The sequence below is a fragment of the Pseudorca crassidens genome, chromosome 5, assembly GCF_039906515.1.
Source record: "Pseudorca crassidens isolate mPseCra1 chromosome 5, mPseCra1.hap1, whole genome shotgun sequence".
NCBI classification, from domain to species: domain Eukaryota; kingdom Metazoa; phylum Chordata; class Mammalia; order Artiodactyla; family Delphinidae; genus Pseudorca; species Pseudorca crassidens.
Genome location: NC_090300.1, coordinates 136,995,592 through 137,016,754, shown reverse-complemented (window position 1 = coordinate 137,016,754; position 21,163 = coordinate 136,995,592). Strand labels below are relative to the sequence as shown.

At 48.1% G+C, this 21,163-nt stretch overlaps 1 protein-coding gene across 5 annotated transcripts in view; it reads right to left on the bottom strand.

Annotated features, from left to right (window-relative positions):
- Positions 1–310: 310 nt before the first annotated feature.
- Positions 311–21,163, bottom strand: part of EVA1C (eva-1 homolog C) — an 82,829-nt gene continuing 61,976 nt past the window's right edge. For 3 of the 5 annotated variants that reach the window (XM_067739345.1, XM_067739346.1, XM_067739350.1), the window contains 4 exons: positions 20,215–20,358; positions 11,444–11,524; positions 9,632–9,721; positions 311–882 (listed from right to left, as the gene is read on the bottom strand). In XM_067739345.1, the coding sequence (XP_067595446.1) occupies positions 506–882; positions 9,632–9,721; positions 11,444–11,524; positions 20,215–20,358 (692 nt within the window). In that variant the 3' untranslated portion in view covers positions 311–505. Of the gene's footprint in view, positions 883–7,329; positions 9,091–9,627; positions 9,722–11,443; positions 11,525–20,214; positions 20,359–21,163 lie in introns of those variants that run through there. The other 2 variants (XM_067739348.1, XM_067739347.1) reach the window with 2 other exon arrangements.

The window sequence follows — 21,163 nt, the reverse complement described above, 5'->3', positions numbered from 1 at the left end:
GCCAATCCCTTCTCTAAACAAATTATGTTAGTGATTAAAGTCTACCACCAGTGAACGTGGAGTGACTGAACTCACGCTTGCCATTGTGAATATTAGTATAATTCTTTTATGGATAGATAGGGATCTTCTGTTTACCCATCTGTAAAACGATAATGACAGTACCATCTCCCGAAGTTGTCGTGAGCATTAAATGACTTAATACATGAAAAGCAGCTAGAACAGTGCCTGGCATTATAAGTGCTCAATAAATGTGAACTCTAGTTCTGTTAGCATATAGACATGAATTTAAATAAATACAGAAAACCAAGACTTCTTCCCTCCATATTTATTTTGAAATGTGCTGTAAACAGTTTGAAATGTCCCTTTAAGAACTTTCTGGCTTCCTCAGTATTGGATGACATGACAAGTTCTCCTTCATAGAAGGTACGAGTGAAACAGAACTGGAGGGGCCTTCTCAACCCTTCCCTCTTCAGAAAGTGTGATCATATCAAGATGCATCTGGTTTTCAGTAGAACTGGCTCATGTTTCTTGGGAGTGAAGTGTCCAAACCACTGTTCATCCATATTTCCTGGATGATTTGCTCCCTGCGCTCAATCCTTTCTGCCAGCTCTGCAGCCTCTATGGAACTGTAGACAGGATATGTAGTCCTACGAAACCCCGACAGTTCCCCCGGAAAATCGGAGTCGGAGGAGTCCTCCTCCCCCTCCTCATCCTGGCTGTCCTCCTCGGCTTTGTTGCTTCCTGGCACCAGGTGCTCCCTCGCCAGCTGCAGCTCCCGGAAGTCCTTGGTGCAGGACACTCTGATGACCAAGGCACACAGTGTGAGTGCAAGACCGATGCAAACACTGGACACGAACAGCAGGGCAGCTCTTTCCGGGTGGGCTGTAAGGGAAAGAGAACACGTCAGGACGCGGGGGAGCTGTCAGTCTTCACCAGGCCAAAGTCCCACAGAAGCAGATACGTGCAGTCCTGGACAGCATCTCCGAGACCATCCACACCTAACTGATCATATACCCCCACTAATTAAAAAGAAAAAAAAGGTTTGGAGCATATATAGTCAACATGTGTATGTTTATGAGAGGACACATAGCAAAGGACCTGAGAAGCTGGGCCCTCCTGAGTTCAAATGCAGATCTGTCATTCCCTAGTAGTGTGACTTTCGGCGAATTACATCACCTCTCTGTTCCTCAGTTCCTTCACCTGTAAAATGGGGCCAGAAGCCCCTTTCTGTCAGAGTTAATTCCTGTGAAGCTCTCAGAACACTCAATGACACACAACAAATGTTCAATAAACTGTTAGCTATTATTAATAGCAGTAAATTTTGAAAAATTAATTTACATGTGAAGTATATATATGAATGTAAGTACTAATATAGTAAATGTTACAAAGCTTAATTTTAGATTAAAAAATAAATATAAATAAAAGTTCTGGTAGTAAAAGTTCAACCTCCAAATAACTGTACGATAGAAATAGAAAGAACGCTAATTTGTACTATGTACCTTGGTCTAAATCTTTACATATGTTTAATCCTTACATTAACCCTGCTTGGAAAGGACTATGACTTTTCAGCTGTGTACCCCCTGAGGTGTTAGCACTCCCATTTTGGGAAGTAATGATCCAGCTAACTTCCTAATATAGGTCAGGAGTTGACAGATTTTTCTGACCCTTCTGTCAAAAGGTCAGATAGTACATATTTTAAGGCTTTGTGGGCCATACAGTCTGTGTTGCAGCTACTCAACTGTGCTGTTGTAACACGAAAGATGATACAGCTGTGGCTGTGTTCTAATAAAACTTTATTTACAAAATCAGCCCGTGGGCCGTATTTGTGGATCACTGATACAGAGACTCAAGCTGAGGTCTAGGCGAGCCACTGTCTGAGCTCAGCTGGCCTCTTTAGCTGGAGCCGGGACAGGAACCCAGCTCCTGAGCTGCAAGCAGCTTGTGAGATGTGCACTGGCCGTTTGCTCCTACGTCTCGACGGAACCAGCCTCCGCCAGGCACGTGGCCTCCTCGTTCACTAGACTCGACTATAATGATGACTGTTGTCGTCACTGCCTCGGTCCCTCCCCAGAGGTGCAGACTGGAGGTTCAGAACTTGACAGTTGTTAAGTTTCATGTACAGTCAAGGGATCTAGCCACTGTGATCTGACAGGAGAGATCTAAGGGGGACACGTTATCTCCTTGAAACATGCAACTTCCCTATTCGGCTTCCTTCACTTGCAGCTCAATTCACTGGACCCAAATGTCCTTTGTTGCCGTCGCCCCTACGAGCACCATCTCATCACTCTCTCTAAGACACAGAAGTCTGAATGCAAAACTGATTTTGGCCAGGGGAGGGGCAGTGAGCTGTGTCTGTAGTGCTATTAATAACAATATATTTTTCCTAAGGGTCAAGGTATTTTGGAGATTTGGTCAGATAGAGACACACATCCTTTGTGCTGTGTTCATTTCTGGGAGTGGTGGTAGAACAGGGATTGGAAGACTGGCATTTGGGACGCAATCATTAAACTGTAAACCACAAAATGATGCTAAGACCCGAGGCCCTGATCTGATGGGGCAAATCGTTTCTCCTCCCCCTGCACATCAAAGCCTCTGCTGGGAGTGGACTCACCACTCCCAGCTTCACTCTCACCTCCCTTTCCTTTGAAACCTCCTTTCCTCTCCCCGCTGCCTCCGGCCCCCCCTTCCCAAGCCTCCTGGCCACTGTCCTCTCCAGTCCTTCCTGTCCTCATGGACTCGGATATGGGCTTTCTGTGCAGCCACAATTCATCTCCTCTTCCTCCTGGGAAAGCGTAAGCCTTGAGCCCACTGACAGCCACGCCTGTAGCCATCACCTTCCTGCAGTGCCTGGAAGGAGCGCTGCCGATGGGCGAATGGAGTCCCATCCACTTGTAACCTTTTCCAGCCATCCCGGTTCAGGACAGGGCCAGCTCCAGGCAGAAAGATCCCATGCTGGTCAAGCTTCTGGGAGACCATGATCACCCACAGCCCCCTTCTCTCCTCGCCCACGAAACCATCATTCCCAGCGGTGGTCTCATGGGTGAATCAGGTACTCAGGCCAGGATCAAGGAGGATTTAAGGTCTGGCTCTGCCCCAGACAGGTGGGTAACTGTGGGCTAGTTACTGTCCCCCACTCCTTTCCCATCTCTACTTCTTTCTATTTTATTTTATTTATTTATTTTTTTTGCGATACGCGGGCCTCTCCCGTTGCGGAGCACAGGCTCCGGACGCGCAGGCTCAGCAGCCATGGCTCACGGGCCCAGCCGCTCCGCGGCATGTGGGATCTTCCCGGACCGGGGCACGAACCCGCGTCCCCTGCATCGGCAGGCGGACTCTCAACCACTGCGCCACCAGGGAAGCCCCGTTACTTCTTTTTAAAGACTCCAGGTGGACAGAACTAAACTCACCATAATCCTCAGGATATGACACATTCTGTTTATCGGTCAGTACGCGGCCTTCCTTTATGTTTATTTATTTAATTAATTACTTTAAATTCTGTAATCAGCACCCGCGCTGTGAATAAGCCCCCCACGTGGGAGTTAGAGCCTTGACAATAATCATGTCTAACCTGTGGGTTCCCCTCCCCCCAGCCTCCTCCCATCAAGGTAACTACCACCTGAATTCCATGCTCGTTACTCCCCCACTTGCCTTTTTACATAGCTTATCGCACCTCTGTGTATTCCTAAAAGCTTTATGGAAAAGGTGTAACGTTACAGCGTTGGGGGTTTGGTGTTTGTTTTGAACTTGACAGTATATTGCTGCATGTTATTCCGCTATCTTGACTACACTGTGGTTTATTCACTCGCTCTCCTGCTGATGGGCATCTGGGGGGCTGCCAGGTTTCTATATGTGGGCCTTGTAGCTGTGACCATTCCTGTAGATGTCCCTGGTGAATATCTGCAAGTGTCGGTCTCGGCTACTGACCTAGGAGGGCAACCGGATGAGCTGTAAGGCATGTGAATTGGGGAAATACTGCCAACGTGGTTTCCAAAGTGGCTGCAATGCATGAGGAATCCTGCAAATCCTCATCTTCTCCAGCACTGAGTATGGACAGGCTTCTAACATTTTTCCAATCATATGAGTATAAAATTGCATCTCACTATGGCTTGACTTGTATTTCCCTGATCCCCAGTTATGTACACATCTCTTCAGATACTTACCTATCCCTCGTCTCAAAATGCTGTCTCAGGTCATGTGCCCACTTTTTAAATGGGGTTGTGTGTGCTTTTCTTCTTACATATAAAATATATCTGTATCTATCTATAGTTTCTATATATTCTTGATATTGATCATTAGACAGTATATACATCGTGAATATCTCTGGGTAAGTGGCTTGTATTTTCCTTTCATTAAGGTGTCTTCTGATCTAGTGAATTTATCTGAAAAACAGGAATGATAACACTTCTCTTCTCCATCCTCCCCACCCCCAGCTGGTCTCCTCTCTCCTCTCTTGCCCCTCTCATCCATCTTCCCCACCGTGGCCACTGTAATCTTTTTAAAAGTGCACATCAGATCACATCACTCCCCTACTTCAAACCTATAAACGGTCCCCCTCCTCCCGTAAGGTAAAAATCAAACCCAGACCACTGCCTACGAAGTTCCTGGTCCATGGAACTACCCTCCCCAAGTTCAACTCCAAAGACTCATCCCTCTGCTTTCTGCTTTCGCACCCACTGGCCTCTCTCCATCCCTCGCAGGGGCCAGACGGCTTCGCACCTTGGCGCTTTTGCACGTGCTGTTCCTTCTGTCTGGAATGTTCTTTCTCCCCTCTTCATCCAGCCCTCCGTGACCCCACCCCCAGTCTGGACCAGGTCTCCTCTCTCATTAGGTCTCATAGCCTCTGGAATGGCACTAAGTTGCTGAGTGTGTTTTGTCCTCCCCCTCGCCCGCCATAGAATGCAAGCTCCGTGCGGACTGGGACTGAACAACCTTGTTTTTCACCAAATCCCCAGTGCCTGGCCCAAAGCAGGGGTGACACAGCTATCTGCTGAGTGCTTGAAGGGAGGGGTCGTGGGTCTATGGCACGAGGCTTGGTGCCCTGTGGGTTGGGGGCTCCATAACGTTAGTTGCCTTTCTTCCTCTCTCCCTCTGCTCCTGGGGAGGGAGGGTGTGGATTCTATTGCCAGGAGCGCTTCTCACTCATCAGACCCTAGGTGCCTCTTGGCTCAGGTGTACCTCCTGCCAAGTGATCACTCTTCAGGCCATGTTTACACCAAGTCTGCTAACATCCAATAATCAAAGATGGAGAACATGGCACCTCTTGGAAAGCCCGTTGGAAATAAGGCTTCCTAGTCACCTGAACCAACTAGTCTGGAGTCATAGAATAACCAGATCTTAGTTAAATGGAGCCCTGGTGGTGAACTGGCTCAACTCTTCCTGTCACAGCTATTTAATGTGTCCATAGCCACTGCTTGGCTGGGACCCCAAGCTCGGGGCCAGGGTTCTCTCCAAAGCCCCAGGCTTTAAACTAAGGGGATACCGTCTGTTTTCTAAAATCAATTGGACCACTTTAGGCTTCTGTGACCCCTTTTCTTATTATACTGAATGCGTTCTGTTAAAATAAAGGCATTAGTCTCCTTGTCAAACAGAATCTTCACACTGTGCTATTGTTGGTCTTATTCTCATTTTAGCCTTAGTTCATCACAGGCTCAAGCGAATGGCTTTAATTTCATCAGCAGTAGCAAGCCCTCGGGAATCTCACCATGGTGGCCCGTGGCCTTTAAGGCCCCTTGACCCTTAGATCCCTGGTCTGGAGCCAACACAAACTCCAGCTCAAACTTATTTGTGTCCAAATAAGACATCGAGAGGCTGGGGCGAGGGTTCCACCCCTTGGGGCCCTGCTACCGTCGGGTGAAAGCACAAAGAGTATTGGGCCTGGTCTGACAGCACTTAGGGATGTGATAATAACTTTCTGTCATGGAACCAAAGATTAGAGGCCGTGGGAACACTTCAGAATCCACACCTATGTGACAAGGCGGCGCTGATTTCCCATCGTCCTCCCTGACAGGGGATCGTGTAACTTCAACTCTGGAATGTGTTATGATACTTTCTATTTCAATGGGGGTTTGCCTGATAGCCTGGAGTTCCTTTCATATGAAACAATGACGCCCTCCCAACTCAGGAGAAGCACTGCTTTCTCACCCATGGCCCCAGTTACCCCATGCACCCCGCAAGTCCACAGTGAGCGCTTCCAGAGGCCAAAGACACACACAGGCCCGAGCCCAAGGCCGGGGCTGAAATATTGGGCCACGAGGGCACACGATAAAACACTAACTAGGTGGAATGGAGGACATCAAGTTCTGAGCCAGCCTGTCTAAGTCTCCTTCAGAACAACCTGCAGAGGTACAATGGCTGAGCCAGCCAACTGCCTTCTGCAAGCCTCCAATACAGACACACACACACACACACACACACACACACACACACACACACACGGGCACCTCTTTCCATTTCCCGGATATCAAAAATTCTCTATGAGTTTCTTCAGACCCATGATCAAAATTCTAGAATGAATTCAAGGAGTAGGTCTCTATTACTGAGAGGAGGGTAAATTCTAACACTCCTAAGAAAATGTCTCACAGACCATTTAAATGGCCCAAAGCAGAATCATTCATCACGGACCCTTGGATATCCTTGTGTCCGTTCCAGCAGCCTCTCTGTCTCAACATCCCAGGACAGGCCCCTTGATTCTGGGTCCTGGTCTGCTGGTCCTTCATGTGAACTTGGCTGCACTAATAGAGCAAAGCTACCTACAGCCTGACCTGGGAAACGTCCTTCTGGATTTGCTCAATCTATTGTCTATTTAGCTGATTTTGCTGGAATCTTCCCAGCTCATTCTTGGTGGCTCCTGTCGGGGTCCCTCCTGTAGGAGGGTCTCCTCCCTTTGGTGGGTGCCCAGGGACCCCAGTCCAGCCTTCAGATCATGTCCCTGCAACAAGGGTAAGGATGCTACTGAGGGTTGGCTGGGGCACCGCTTTCTAACGACGATGAGGGTGATGCTCTCACGTGTGACGCTCGTGTTGAAACAGCTCAGCCTGATGTCCTACCCTTCGCCGCAGTGTGCTGGCCTGACTCGTGAGGAGGACGAGGTGGGCTGGGGACCTCTAGAGTGACCACCCAGAGGGCGACATGCCCAGGAAATTCACCAGCAAGTGCAGATGTCCCTGTTTCCCTACGACTTGGTGAGTCTCTGTGATTTGACAAATGAACTCCTATAGCAACTTCATTTCACTAACACCTGACACCACACGTTCAGAGCCTCTTTCTCTTAGTCATGAAACTGCGGCCTAAACATCCCTCTATAAAACCAAGTAACAACCCACCAAGTCCTTACATTCCTTAAAAATTTAATACCTACAAACAGCAAATACAGGGTGATGATTAGGCGCAGGACAGCTCATGACACCAAAGGAGGACACTTCATATGGTCACTTATTAACTACTTAGTGTGCACCTACTCTGTGCCAGCTCTGTTCCAGGCAGTAGGATATGACAACGACTAAGGTGACAAACGTCTGTACTTGAAATAGTTAATGTCTAGTGGAGAGATGGGTGTTTAACAGATAAATCTCTCCAACGACTTCTGGGAGCGATGAGTGTGTAAAAGGTTAGACAGGGATGGAGGCAGTCTAACTTAGATCACTCGAGGTCATGAGGTTTCCATCCTTCAAAGTTCTGAAAGGCATACATCTCTCTTGGAGAAGCTGGAGGGCAGGTTTTATAACTGCTGAGTCTGAATCCTGCCCTGTTGCCGGCCACTTGGTGTCCTCAGGCACCTGGTTCAACTCCTCTGAGCCTCAGCTTCCCTGTGTGCAGAATAGGGGATAAGAGTCCCTCTCTCAAGGTCACTACTATGGACTGTATTGTGTCCCCCTCAGATTCATGTGTTGAATGAATATGACTATATTTAGAGATAGAACCTATAAGGAGGTAATTACAGTTCAATGGGGTCATACGGGTGGGGCCCTGATCCAACAGGATTAGTGTCCTTATAAGGAGAGACACCAAGGGGGACCTAAAACATGACATAAATGAACATATCTATGAAACAGCAACAGACTCATAGGCATAGAGAACAGACTTGTAGTTGCCAAGGGTGAGGGAGGGTGGGGGAGGGATGGACTGGGAGTTTAGGATTAGCAGATGCAAACTATTATATATAGAATGGATAAACAACAAGGTCCTACTGTATAGCACAGGGAACTATATTCAGTAGCCTGTGATAAACCATAATGGAAAATAATATGAAAAGTATGTATATATATGTAGAACTATATCACTTTGCTGTACAGCAGAAATTAACACAACATTGTAAATCAACTATAATTCAATTAAAAAAAAAAGAGAGACACTTAGAACTCTCTCTCTCTCTCTCTTTCCCTCCCTGCTGTGTGAAGACATAGGGGGAAGGCAGTTGTTTACAAGCCGTGAAGAGAGCCCTCACCAGAAACCAAGCCTGCCAGCTCCTTGATCATGGCCTTCCAGCCTGGAAGAAAATACAGTTCTGTTGTTTAAGCCACCGGGCCCATGGTATCTTCTTATGGTTGCCTGAGCTGACCAAGACAGTTGTTGAGAGGAACTGACAGGGTCCAGAATGGCCGCATCACATAAGCAGCCTCCTAGTTGCTCCTCTGAGTGAAGGATTTTCATGATGTCTTTCCTCCAAGGGGCTCTCCGGGGACTTTGAAAATATGTGATATTTTCAACAATAAAAATCCTTACATCTCTTAACTATGACAATTGTCCGGAACAGCAAGAAACAGAAATGGAAGGGTGGTTAGAAAAGAGAAGATTCTCAACAACCACACAACCCCCACACAGGGAGGATATTGGTAAGGAGGTCCCAAGACTGTTCTATCTCCTGTGTTGAGATGTTTCCTTAAGCCTTTATTTTCTTCTGAGGAAGGCTTACTCCAAACAGCTCCAGCTCTGGCAGGCCTTGAGTAAGTAATGCCGTCATGCATTGTATTACCATGTATTTTACAAAAGTCTTCTGAGGTTCTGGCTCTCTGAACAGAGTCAGGCAGGCACTGTCCAAACTTGCAGAGTTGACATTCCAAAATACGGTCTCTCCAGAGGTGAGCAGTGAGGCTGGTGAGGAAAGGTAGCATGCACCTGAGCAATGTGGGCTCTGCTAATTAAGGAGGGCTGAGTCTGACTGATCCTGAAGGGGAAGATTATCAAGGGAAACCTTGGAACCGTGAGAAGTAACGCTGGTGACTCAGAAAGGGGCTCTCCTTTCACAGAGCATGACCTGTTTTGTTAACCAAGTCATCTTTCAGCCCAATTTTCTCCCAGCCAAGGGTGGAATTCAATAATCCTATGCCCTTCCCAAATTTTACAGCTGGAAAATGCATTCCTTAGCTTCCTACTTTGCAAAGTGGAAAATTCCCATGGAGCCCAACTGCTACATAGTGTGACTTTAGCCTTTGCTACTTCCCTGTGTGGTTCTCTCGTGGGTTGCCAGTGGCAAGCATACCTAAATTCAGGCCTCTGTGTTTCTGGATTGTAGAAGATTGCAGTTGCTGTGTCAAACTTAAAGTCCTTTTTCTTTAGCCAACCAAGTGTTGTAATTGAACAGAGCATTTGTGAGTAAGAATTCAGCAAATCCGTTATTAATTCACTGACCTACCTCGAAGGTAAGCAAATGCTGCCAGGGAGTGGCTGACAATAGCTCCATCTTTCCTCAGAACTCTTGGTTTCCTTGGGTCAAAGTTTATACCTGTTTCGTAAAAAATGCAAGACCGATTAATCACAACTGTTCACAGTATGCATTTTTTCCTAATCCAGGACTGCCATAATAAATAAAAAGTCATAGAGATCCAATAAGTGGGCCTCTGACAAAATTAGGGAAGACTAAGCCAGGAAGAGCATTTAGTAAGCAGTCTCTGAAAATATTAAGTGATAAAAGGGATTCAGAAATTCTAAAATGTGTTGGTTCCAACTTCACTCATCTACTCTACCGCAGAAGGGAACACGTTTATTTTCCCATTTTAAGGCCCATTCATCACGCCTCTGGGAGATTTAATAATGTCCCACTTAACCACAGAGCTGCTGTCTGCTCTGTTCACCACAGATAAGAAGGCCTGGAATTGTGGAAGGAGGTTGTGTTGGGCTACTTTTTTGGAAATGAAGCAGAATACAGGGCAGATCTGGCTTCGGATGCCTGGTGAAGCTGCTGCGATGGAGCTTAGGGAGCCCCTGATGGGGTAGCCTAAGGGCCCTGGGGACCCCTGGGAATGTCAGACACAGCTCTCAGGCCTCCACGCCAGGGGGACCAGGATATCCATGGGATCTGGGTGGGAGCCCTTTTAGAAAGAGCACAGGGGCTGGGAGAGGCTGGGAGAAGCAGAGCCTGGTGGAGAGCTGGAGGGCTGGAACTAGAAGAACATAGGATACTAACAATAGTTATCTCTAAGCTTTGAGACTAAGGGTGAGTTCTATTTCTTGGTGCTTTCCTGTGTGCTCCATAACAAGCACACTTTAGTTTTATTCTTAGGGGGGAACATTTCATAAATGTCATCAAAGTAACACAAGACCAATTCTCAACCTGCAAAGTGCAATATCTTATATAGATTGTCTTGGGGGGGGGTTCTGTAATTTCTATCGAGAGCCCCAAGGGTCTGGGTCTGAACTCCATTCTAGATTTGATAAGAAGACCAAAACGTTCATCCCCTTATTTACAAAAGGCCGGTGAAAACCTCAGGAAGAAGGGCACCTGTGGATAGAGGCACACAGGTCCAGCCTGGGTGTGGCCCACCCAGGCTCCCTATGGCAGAGGTCCCCGTCCCCCGGGCCACAGACTGGTATCAGTCTGTGGCCTGTTAGGAACTGGACCGCACAGCAGGTGGTGAGCGGAGGTGAGCAAGCGAAGCTTCATCTGTATTTACAGCCGCTCCCCATCGTCTGCATTACCGCCTGAGCTCCGCCTCCTGTCAGCATTAGGGTGAGTTGTACACTTACTGTATTATATATTGCAATGTAATAATAATAGAAATAAAGTGCACAGTAAATGCAATGCGCTTGAATCATCCCGAAACCATCCCCCCCCACCCCACAAGCCCCGGTCTGTGGAAAAATTGTCTTCCACGAAATTGGTCCCAGCTGCCAAAAAAAGGTTGGGGACCGCTGCCCTATGTGATCCTCCTTCCAACAAGCTCGTCGGATAATCCAGGAACCCCAGATTTATTTCGGAGCAGATCTCTTTTCAAGGTGATTTTTCTTTTAGGAAATAAGAGAGGGAATGGAAGGGGGATTTATCCTACTTATAATTTAAAACACAAAATGTTGGCCACCATTTGCAACCATCTGCCACAGCACTGCCATCCTCAGAGCTGGCAGCTCACACACCTTCCATCCTAACCAGTGTGCACCCACCTGCGGTCACATGGGGCTGTTCACCTTCACTTAAAGAGAAATGCTGCAAGTAAGCCATAAACCTTACCATAGTCACCGTCTTTCTGTTTCACAGAAGGTTTTAGATTAGCAATGGATGGATCGATCGCTGTGAGTATATTCTTGGGAACTAAAAACCAAAAAGAAATATTTTAAATACTTTGTACACATAATACAACTTTAAAATGCAATGTAGATAAGACAAAAAGAGATCAATTTTCAAATCAGTACATAAACCACTCTGCTTGTCCAATACACTCACATACATACACCAACGGTACCCATGTGATCATCAAATATCCCAGAAAGGTTAAACTTTAGGCCTATCTTGCAGTATTTAAAAAAAACAACATAGAGAACAAATAAACAAGATATGGCATATCTATCCAATTGAATGATATTTAGCGATAACAAGGAATGAAGTATAATCATCTTTCGGTATCCTTGGGGGATTGGTTCCAGGACCCACCTTGGATACCAAAATCCACAGACACTCAAGTCCCTAATACACATAGCATATGATTTGCATGTAACCTATGCACATCCTCCCGTGTACTTTAAATCATCTCCAGATTCCTTACAATACCTAATATACTGTAAATGTTATGTAAATAGTTGTAAATACAGTATAAATAGTTGTCAGTGTGCAGGAAAGTCAAGTTGTGCTTTTTACAACATTCTGGAATTTTTTTCCAAATATTTTCAGTCTGTGGTTGGTTGAATCCACAGATGTGCAACCCACAGATACAGAGGACCGACTGCACTGACACTTGCTACAACACGGATGAACTTCAAAAACATTATGCTCAGTGAAAGAAGCCAGACACAGAAGACCACATATGGTATGATTCCATTCCTATGAAATCTCCAGAAAAAGGTAAATTTATAGACAGAAAGTAAATTCGTGGTTGCCGAGGACAGGAGTGGGGATGGGGACTGACCGCAAATGGGCGTGACAGAACTTTGGGGATCTTGGAAATATTTTAAAATTGGAGTGTGGTGAAGGCTGCACGGCTCTGTAAATCTACCAGGAATCACTGGATCACTTTTACTTACAACGGGTGAATTTTAAGGTATGTCAATCACACCTCAATAACGCTGCTCACTCTGAACATCAACTTCCCTGAGACACAGTGAAACAAAATGAATGGGACCGACTCAAAACTCATCACCGACCTCTCCCGGCTGCGATTCCACTTTTTGTTCACTCTCTTTAACTCACTCCTTCCTTAATAACCCTGAGAGAATTCGAAGTCTCTGTGCTAGAATGCAGCTCTCAGTATTATAAGAAAGGATGACAGAAGGACGAAGAGAGAGGGCCGTGAAATAGACTCCCTTGGAAGATGGTTAAAGATCCTTCCAAACTGACCTTAAGAATAAACCATCCGGATCTCAAGACCCCCCAGGCAAAGCGGACACGACGGTAGCAGGAGCTGAGCAGGGGGGCAAAGCAAGAATTCTGAAGAGCCAGTGCACTGCAGCCAGCTGGGAGGAGGGAGAGGAAACCAAATGTTTTTGCTACAGAAAATTATTTTTGTTTGTTCTTCGGCTCAGCTGGTATCTGGGAGAAGTGGCAACAGGAAATAGAAGTGAAGCCAATACAAACCGGGCAAGTTCAACTGCACTGATTTTTTGGAAAAGAGCTGGTAAGCCATCTTCAGCAGCAAGAAAACCTCATTTCCTTTCTCAAAGTGCTTAACAAAAGTCTTTTGGGGATGTCCCAGGATCAACAACCAGAGGACGTTCCTAAATTGTGAATTTTCCACGTGCAGGAGGCCCTGGCGCCTTTGTGACCGTCAGCAGCGAGGGTCACTTTCCAGGGCGGCACAGTGATGGGGACAGAGGCGGCGTAAGCTGTCCACCCCTCCCCCCGGGAATGCTCCTTGGCCGACCAAGGGGCAGGCACGCTGCTGATCCTGGGACGCCGGCGGTGCCCCAGACAGCTGGGCTGTGCTGCCCCGGATGCTTTCTGATGAACAACCTCTCCATCACTTCTGCGCCCTGATTCCTCGGCAGGAGTTAAGTGCTCCCTGCAGGAGTGGTGTTTCTTTCCCACGTCTGCCTCTCGGCTTGTAGTCAAGATACAGCCGCAGGAGGGCTGGGCTCCCTACAAATGCCAGAGGCTTTCCAGCGCGAGGAGGAATTGCTTGGGAGGAATGAGCTTTGCAGAATAAAACATTAAATCGCCTGTGTCTGCCGTAGGCTCACGTCAGGGAACTTGCTGATTTACTATGTGAAAATGGCTCTCGTCCTGGGAGAATCTCTTAGGATCTTTAAGGTAACAACAGGTGTCAACACACCTGTCAGATTCTCGCATCTCCTGTTTCAAACTGATTCTGAATGAGGACAGGGACTGCGTGTCATTTACTACCACCCCTAAACCCGTCCCTCTCCACTTGAGGTCCTTTTGTGAAAATGCCAGCAAACCCCCTTTTCATGGAGCTCCCGCCACGTGCCGAACCCTGTGCTCAGCGTTTAAACAGTGCCTCTTGTGCAGTCCTCTTAGTGACCCCATGAAGATGTGTGTCATTCCCATTCCCGCAGATGGGAAAACTGAGGCTCAGAGATGAACCATTCACCTAGCAAAGGGCGAAGCTTCAACTCCTGGTCTCACTCACATATGCCCTTACTCTTTTCTGTGATGCTGGGACGTTCAGCCTTTGGGAACCCGATACAGGATTGTTTTAAAGGATTATAAAGATGGCAAAGCAATTCCCACTCAGATAGTCCCCCTCAAGCCTCTTAGGTGAAACCAGAGATGATGATTCTAATGGGCTCCAGTGGTTCGCTAAATTTAGGCAGGCCTCCTTCCTGAATTTTTTTTTCCTGAGTAAATCTGTGTCAAGCCTGGATCCGGGTAGACTTTAAGAAAGAAGCCTCCACAGGTTGAAATTAGAGCCCCACATAATTTTTCACATCAGAGACAAAGAAGATCTCTGCTTACCCTCTCAATAGGTACCCAGATTGCATGAGCACCTCTGAATCCTGTCATTCCCCCCATCCCGCCTGTCCCAAACCTGCAGCACCTATTCCTCCTGTCCCCAATCCTAGCACCTACAGAAGGGGGTACCCCAAATTCTGGTACCACCATCCCTCTTGTCCCCAGATCCTGGCACCCATTCCTTTTACACACAACCCTGGTACTGAAACAGAGCAGGACCTTACGGTCTTTCTCCTCTATGTCCTCTGCCTGCCTTTTGCCTGTGGAAAAACTTTAGCCAAAGAATAAGTTTAATCGGAGAAGTGAGAAAATGCAGAAAGAAAGGAAAACAGTCAAAGGAGACCAAATAATAATAGTTTAGTCATTAAGCATAGTCAAGGACCATTAGTTCCTTCTCAAGGGCTATAGATGATATTCTGAGCCATATCCTGTGATCTGTCTTATAGATACTGAAACCCCCGCCAGACGAGAGAAGTTAACTATGTGTTGACCAGACTGTAGCCATGACGTAAGGTGTCACAATTCCAAGAACTGGCCTCAGGGAAATGAGAACAAACCGACCCTGGAACTGAAGATTAACTGTACTTAAAACAATCAAGATGACGCTGGTCAGACCACCGATGACCAATTTCAAGATGACCGTCAGAGCTGACTGTGCTGTTTCTGCACGTAGCCCCTCCCTCAGCCTATAAAAGCTCTTGCCCACTGGATGTCAGTGGGGGGAGTCGGCCTTTGGACAGGCATCCCCTCCCTCCCACCCCGCGTAGGTTGCCGGCATCCAAAAGAAAGCACACTTCCCTTTCCACCAACCTGGCCTCTTTATTGGCTTTTAAGCAGCGAGCAGCTGGACCCCACTTTCGGTTACAGTACCACCATCCCTCCTGCCCCCAGATCCTGGCATCCATCTCCTGGGAGGAGCTGCAGGCCCCCGGCTGAGGTCCATGTGTTTCCTGTCCCTCTCAGGAACTGTCAGGGCGGGGATGCTGGCTGTCAGGGCGGGGATGCTGGCTGTGCCTCTGTCTTGGTGACCCTCAAGGACCAGTGGCTGTGGACCCAGGGAGAAGCCCTCCCCGTCGGGGTGAGGGGAGAGCAGGCCGTTCTCCAGGTCTGCCTCCTCCTAATAGGAGGAAAGTCTGAAACCTATCCTGTCCAAGAGATGTGGCTAATAATAAAACCTGGATAAAAATTGAGAGCGAGGGCCTCGTCTAGCCATGCATTAAAGAAGGGAGCTCCAGCGATGCATCTCCCAGCCCAATCAAAGACTGATTGCTCCGCTCTCTGAGGGGTTTGACATCAACTAGATGCACCGCCTACAGTTCAAAAGGCAAAAGGTCCACAGCCTGAATCATTTCCCCGAGGGTTCACCAAGACGCTGAAACTCTCCACGCAGCCTAGAGCAATGAGGGAGGGGAAGGCAGGGTTAAAGGAAGCTATAAAATAGGGAGGGGTGTTCCTATCAAAATGCAAATTACTTATGTCCCCAGAGAACACCCTCCAAGGGCTCCCTGCTGCCCTTAGGTACAAGCCAATCCTTAGTCGCCCATCCCCCAAGGTCCCTCCGTCCTGCTCCTGTGCTCACTTCCCAGCCTTTGCCTGCCCGTCACCTTGCTGACTCCTTACACGCCTGGTCTCACTTGCCTCAGACGCCACTCCCCTGGGAAGCCCTCCTGGTCCCCCAAGTCACCAGAGCCTGGAATCACCACATTCCATCCTATAGCTCATGAGGGCAGGGACCACATTGCTCACAGCACTGAGGCAACCTCTCCCCAACCCAAGGGGCGGGGTATATCCTGGGTGGGCGCAGCCAGATTGCTGGGCAGAATAGCAAAGCCCGGTTGGACACTGCAGTCAGAAGCCAGGTAGTGGAATAGATGTCTATAGGGGTGGCTCTTCCATGAGCCTCTTAGGTAAGAGCATCTTGATTTGAGTAGGGGGTTGGCTGGGCCCCTCTCTAGCAGCCATGTTTATAATCACATCACATGGTCTCTGGCCAAGGCAGATCAAAGGAGGGGGCTACTGGACCCCAGCCCAGCCAATTAAATAGCTCTCTGTTAGAAATTTGGAATTAAGTTGCCAGATTGCCAGTCTTCATGTTGTTCGAACATAAAAATCTAACCGAAGAATCACTCGGGCTGTGGGGATAGCTGTATGGCATCCAGCCCAGGGTCAGAGGGCTGTCTGCAGAGGGGGGAGAGAGAGAGAGAGAAAGACAGAGACAGAGAGAGACAGAGACAGAGACAGAGAGAGAGAGAGAGAGAGAGGGAGGGAGAGAGAGACAGAGAGAGGGAGGGAGGAGAGAGACAGACAGAGAGAGACAGACAGAGAGAGGGAGAGAGGGAGGGAGAGAGAGACAGAGAGAGAGGGAGGGAGGAGAGAGAGAGACAGAGAGAGAGAGAGGGGGAGAGAGGGAGGGAGAGAGAGAGAGAGAGAGAGAGAGAGAGGCAGAGAGGTGAGGGACGGCTGCCATCGCTGTGAAGTCTCCAGCTGGGCCCACCCTGAGGCCTTGCTTTCCGGCCCTGGCTTCTGGAGACGGCCTTCTGGCCTCAGGGTACCTCCCCAACCTCAACCCCCTTTCGGCTTAAACCAGCTCAACTTGGTTTCTTCATTCACATCCAGAGAGTCCCAAGTAAGACAGATTCTCTTAGAAATTAATTCCCGACATCCTCTGTTTTTGTATCAACTCCCACACCAGTAGAACTCATGTTTTTAAAATGTAAAACTTTTCATGCCCATTTGGTAATCTACAAAATATGCAGACATTGCAAATCATGTTTTCATGATTCAGGTTTCACAGTGAAGGGTCATCTGTCAGGGGGAGAAATAATTTTAAATGTCAACCACTTAGAAAAGAAAAAAAACATCAACCACTCAGAAGGTAGTTAGAAGTTGCCTTAGAAGGTGTCTGCTTGGACAGTCGGGGCTGGGCTGGGAACATTAAGTGGCCTCAGGCTGAGGGTCACCACCTCCCTTTGGGATAACTCCTGGGGAACCATGCTGACGACAGGGGGCCACTGTCCACGGTCCCACGTCCGAAAGCAAGATGCAAAGCCCCCTCTCTGACCTCGGCTTCCCACCCGCGAGCGGACTCACGTGGATGCCTCCCTCTGCCATCCTTCGACCTCGTCCAGAACCTTCCCCGTTGCCCAGTGAGGCTGGAGCAGGCCTCTGCTCCGTGCCGGCCCTCAAGCAGCTGGCCCTGAGGGAGGGACCCACCACCGGGCAGACCAGGGTCCCCCAGAACGCTGACCGCTAACCCCCTGGGCTCTCAACACACCCAGCTCCGTCACTACCGCCCTTTCCAAAGTCAGCCTGTCCCCACGGCCCTTACTTCAGACCTTCTCCCATCTCCTCAAACCCCTCTCTCCTCCCCCAAGTCCTCACAGCGGACCACCTCAGCTCGCACTTATCTTGAGAAGGTTGGGAAGACGGGGGCCATGCGGTTGGAACCCCAAGCCCTCCCTCCATCCATTCCCAGATCCTCTGCCCCACCCCGTTGGGACAAGGGACAAATCTTTCCCGCCCTCGTCACCTTCTCTGGACCCCAATCTTGCCCAAATAGGCCAGGTCTCTCCAGCATCTTGAATGTCTTCCTACTTTCCCAAACCTCTCAATCCACCCAGTTTGGACCACATCCTCTAGCGCCATTCGGGTCCGAGTCATTGCCTGCCGCTGTCTGACTGGTCTCTGCTTCCATCCCGCTCTAGCCCACCCTCCACCCTACAGCCGGAGTGGTCCTCTAAGGGTCTAATCATCACCAAATGACTCCCTTACTTAAAACTCTCCAGTGGCACCTCCTCCCAGGACCCTGTGGGATCTGGTCCCGGCCCCTCCCGTGCCACCTCATCCACCTTCCACCTCACCCACTGCCCTCGTCTCCCCCACTCAGCACCTGCCAGCTCACGCCTGCCCACCCCTCAGAGGACAGGGGCAAATTCGCCGCAGAGGAAAGTTCTCTTTGGAAAACGTCTCCGTTCCCCCACCTCCCACCAGCTAAAAGGGCCCCTCCACTGTTATCCTTCCACACGGCATCCTGTCCTTCTCAGAAGCATCAGTTATCACGGTGGGTAACGACACATTTCTCTGGTTATTTGTTTAATGCCCATCTCTCTCCCCCAGCTGATAATTCCATGAGGACACGGACAACGTCTTTTCTTTTTTAACTACAACACGCCCACAGTGTGCTGAACGATTGAATGAGGGAGAGGAAGCTTGGACTGGAACACGTGACCCCTAGGCTCTGAAAGTCCACCTTCTCTTCGCAAAGAGCAGCCTCAGCTGGGAACTGCTCTGGCCTCGCCTTGAAGGCGCACCAGGAAATCCACCTTATTTGCAGGTTAATGTCCTGCCCTTCCCTCAACGCTCAGCTGGAGAGGCCTGGAGTTACTAGAACTTCAGAGTGATCTGTCTGGTATCTTGGGGAAACTCAGCCAGAATGGGCTCCATGCTACCCAGAGCTGCTTTACACGGGAGCCAGCATATAGACTGGAGAGCAAATAAAACCGTGCTTCCTGGAATGTGAGCGTGGGTGCTGTTACTGGGTGCCGTTACTCTGGGAATACAATCCTGTAGTCACTGCACTGTGACTATTACAGCTTTGCTATTGCAGAGGACAACGGTTTGAGCTCGGGATAGAAAAGGCTGGGGATGTCACGAAATATTATTGGGCCATAAAAAGCAATGAAGTACTGCCACGTACTCCAAATAGATGAACTTTGACAACATATACTAGGTAAAGAAATCAGTCACAAAGAACCACGTATTGTCCGATTCCATTTATATGAAATGTCCAGAAGAGGCAAATCAGTAAAGACAGAGAGTGCTGGTTGCTTTGGGTGGGACTGGAGGGTGAGGGGTGGGTCGGGAGGTGACTGCTGAAGGGTCCAGAGCTTCTTTGGGGGAGTGATGAGAATGTTTTTAAATGAATTATGGTGGGAGTCGCACAATTCTGTGACTCTACTAAGATCACTGATTTGTATGATTAATGGGTGAATTGTATAGTTTGTGATTTATAGTTCAATAAACCTCTTACCAAAAAAAAAAAAAAAAAAAGACAGGCTAGGGGTATCTGGCAGGGGGAAAGGGGTTTCCATGAGCAAAAGTATGGGGTTCTTCAGTTATGATGTTCTTTGCTTTCCCTTTGCTTCTATACGTATTTCAAAAAAAACAAAAACAAAAACAAAAAACACCTCTAAAAACCAGTTCACATGTCAGGATTACAAACCAGAAATCCACGGCACCCTCTGAGGGTAATTAACACCTGATTTTTAAAGGCGGCTCTATAAAATTAGAATCAAATGAATGAGCAATTTCATTTTATTATTTGAAGACACTAGGAAAGCAAAGTGATGCTGTCATGTAACATATTTAATGGCTGTGGGGTAAGCATTTGATCTGTTGGTTTAACCCCGGGGGTACATCGATAAAACGGCTGTCGGCAGCACAGAGAATTAGTCATTTTACAGCCTAAAGGCTGGGATGGAAGATTAGCTGGGAGTCCAGCAATACTGAGTGAATTTGTGTGACGTACCCATACATTTCAGAGCCTCCTAAGAACCCAGCTTGAAATCATTCTTCTCAGTGACATCCATTTTATCCCATTTGCTTGTTCTTTTCCTGCCCAGCCCGCTTGCTGCCAATCTGATTGCTAAAAGCACTTTTAAAACAAATGTGGACCAGAGACAATTCGATCGCTTATCTGAGGCGAATGTCATAAACAAGGCTAAGGGATAGGAGAAGAGGCTCGCCAGTATCTGGGATGACAGCACAGTTTCAGGGTAGAGTGAATGCAATGGTTTGTTACCGGAAAACTCCTGTTCACATGCTCACCACCTCCCCAAGAGGCAGGGTCTCCAAGCAGCTTGGGGAGGGTGGATTCTTACCACATGCGTAGGCGACGGTGAGGTATTTCTTCACTCCCGGAAGACAGGGGCTTCCGAAATGGTGATTGTTGACGAGAATTTTGCATCTCTGCTTCCCATAACACCTCCTGGATAATACTTGCAAAGCCGAGTAAGACAAGCAATCTGAGAAGCAAAAAAAAATCAAGAACTTCATGTTGGTTGGATTCCACGTATGGCCACCATGTAGCTACTGTTATTTTCTGTAAATAAGGATACTGAGCTGGATCTCACATCTCACGGAGATCGTTTCTCTGATTATTTTCTGTCTCATCAAAGCACCCCGCATGGGCTAGGTATCAATACTACACAGGCAGGCCTGGAAGGGCTTACTTTAATCAGACTGCTCGAACGCTCTGCTGTCACTGGTCGGAAATCCTTATGTATTTTTGAACAAGGGGCCCTGTATTTGCATCTTGCACTGGGCACTGCCCCTGTCTCCCCAGTCAGGTAACGGGCCTCGCATATAGAAGAGGCAAAGCACGCAGAACACTGAATAAAGATTCGTATTTCTTTTGTGAGCGTTACCTCTCTGAAATATTTTAGTTATTGGTTAATTCTGAGAATCCTTCTCCCTGTGTGAGCATAAGCTCCATGAGGACGGGGACTATTTCTATCTTGTTCCTTATCTAATTCCCACAGCCTGGTCCACTGTGGAAATCCAGTAATAACGAATGAATGAATGAACAAAAGGATAGATGGATGAATAAACACAAGGATGTGGTTTTCAGCACCCTGGCACGATGCCATCACAATTAGTAAATATTAATTGAACACGTACGGAGGACAAGGCACTGGGCTAGGTACCGTCTGAAAAACAAGTCAGAAGAAGCCTGCCTTGCATTCGCAGGATGTCGGATGGGGCTGGAGAGACAAAACCCACATTAACCTGACGGCTAATAATGTGAAACACGGAGTGAGTGTCAGCAGT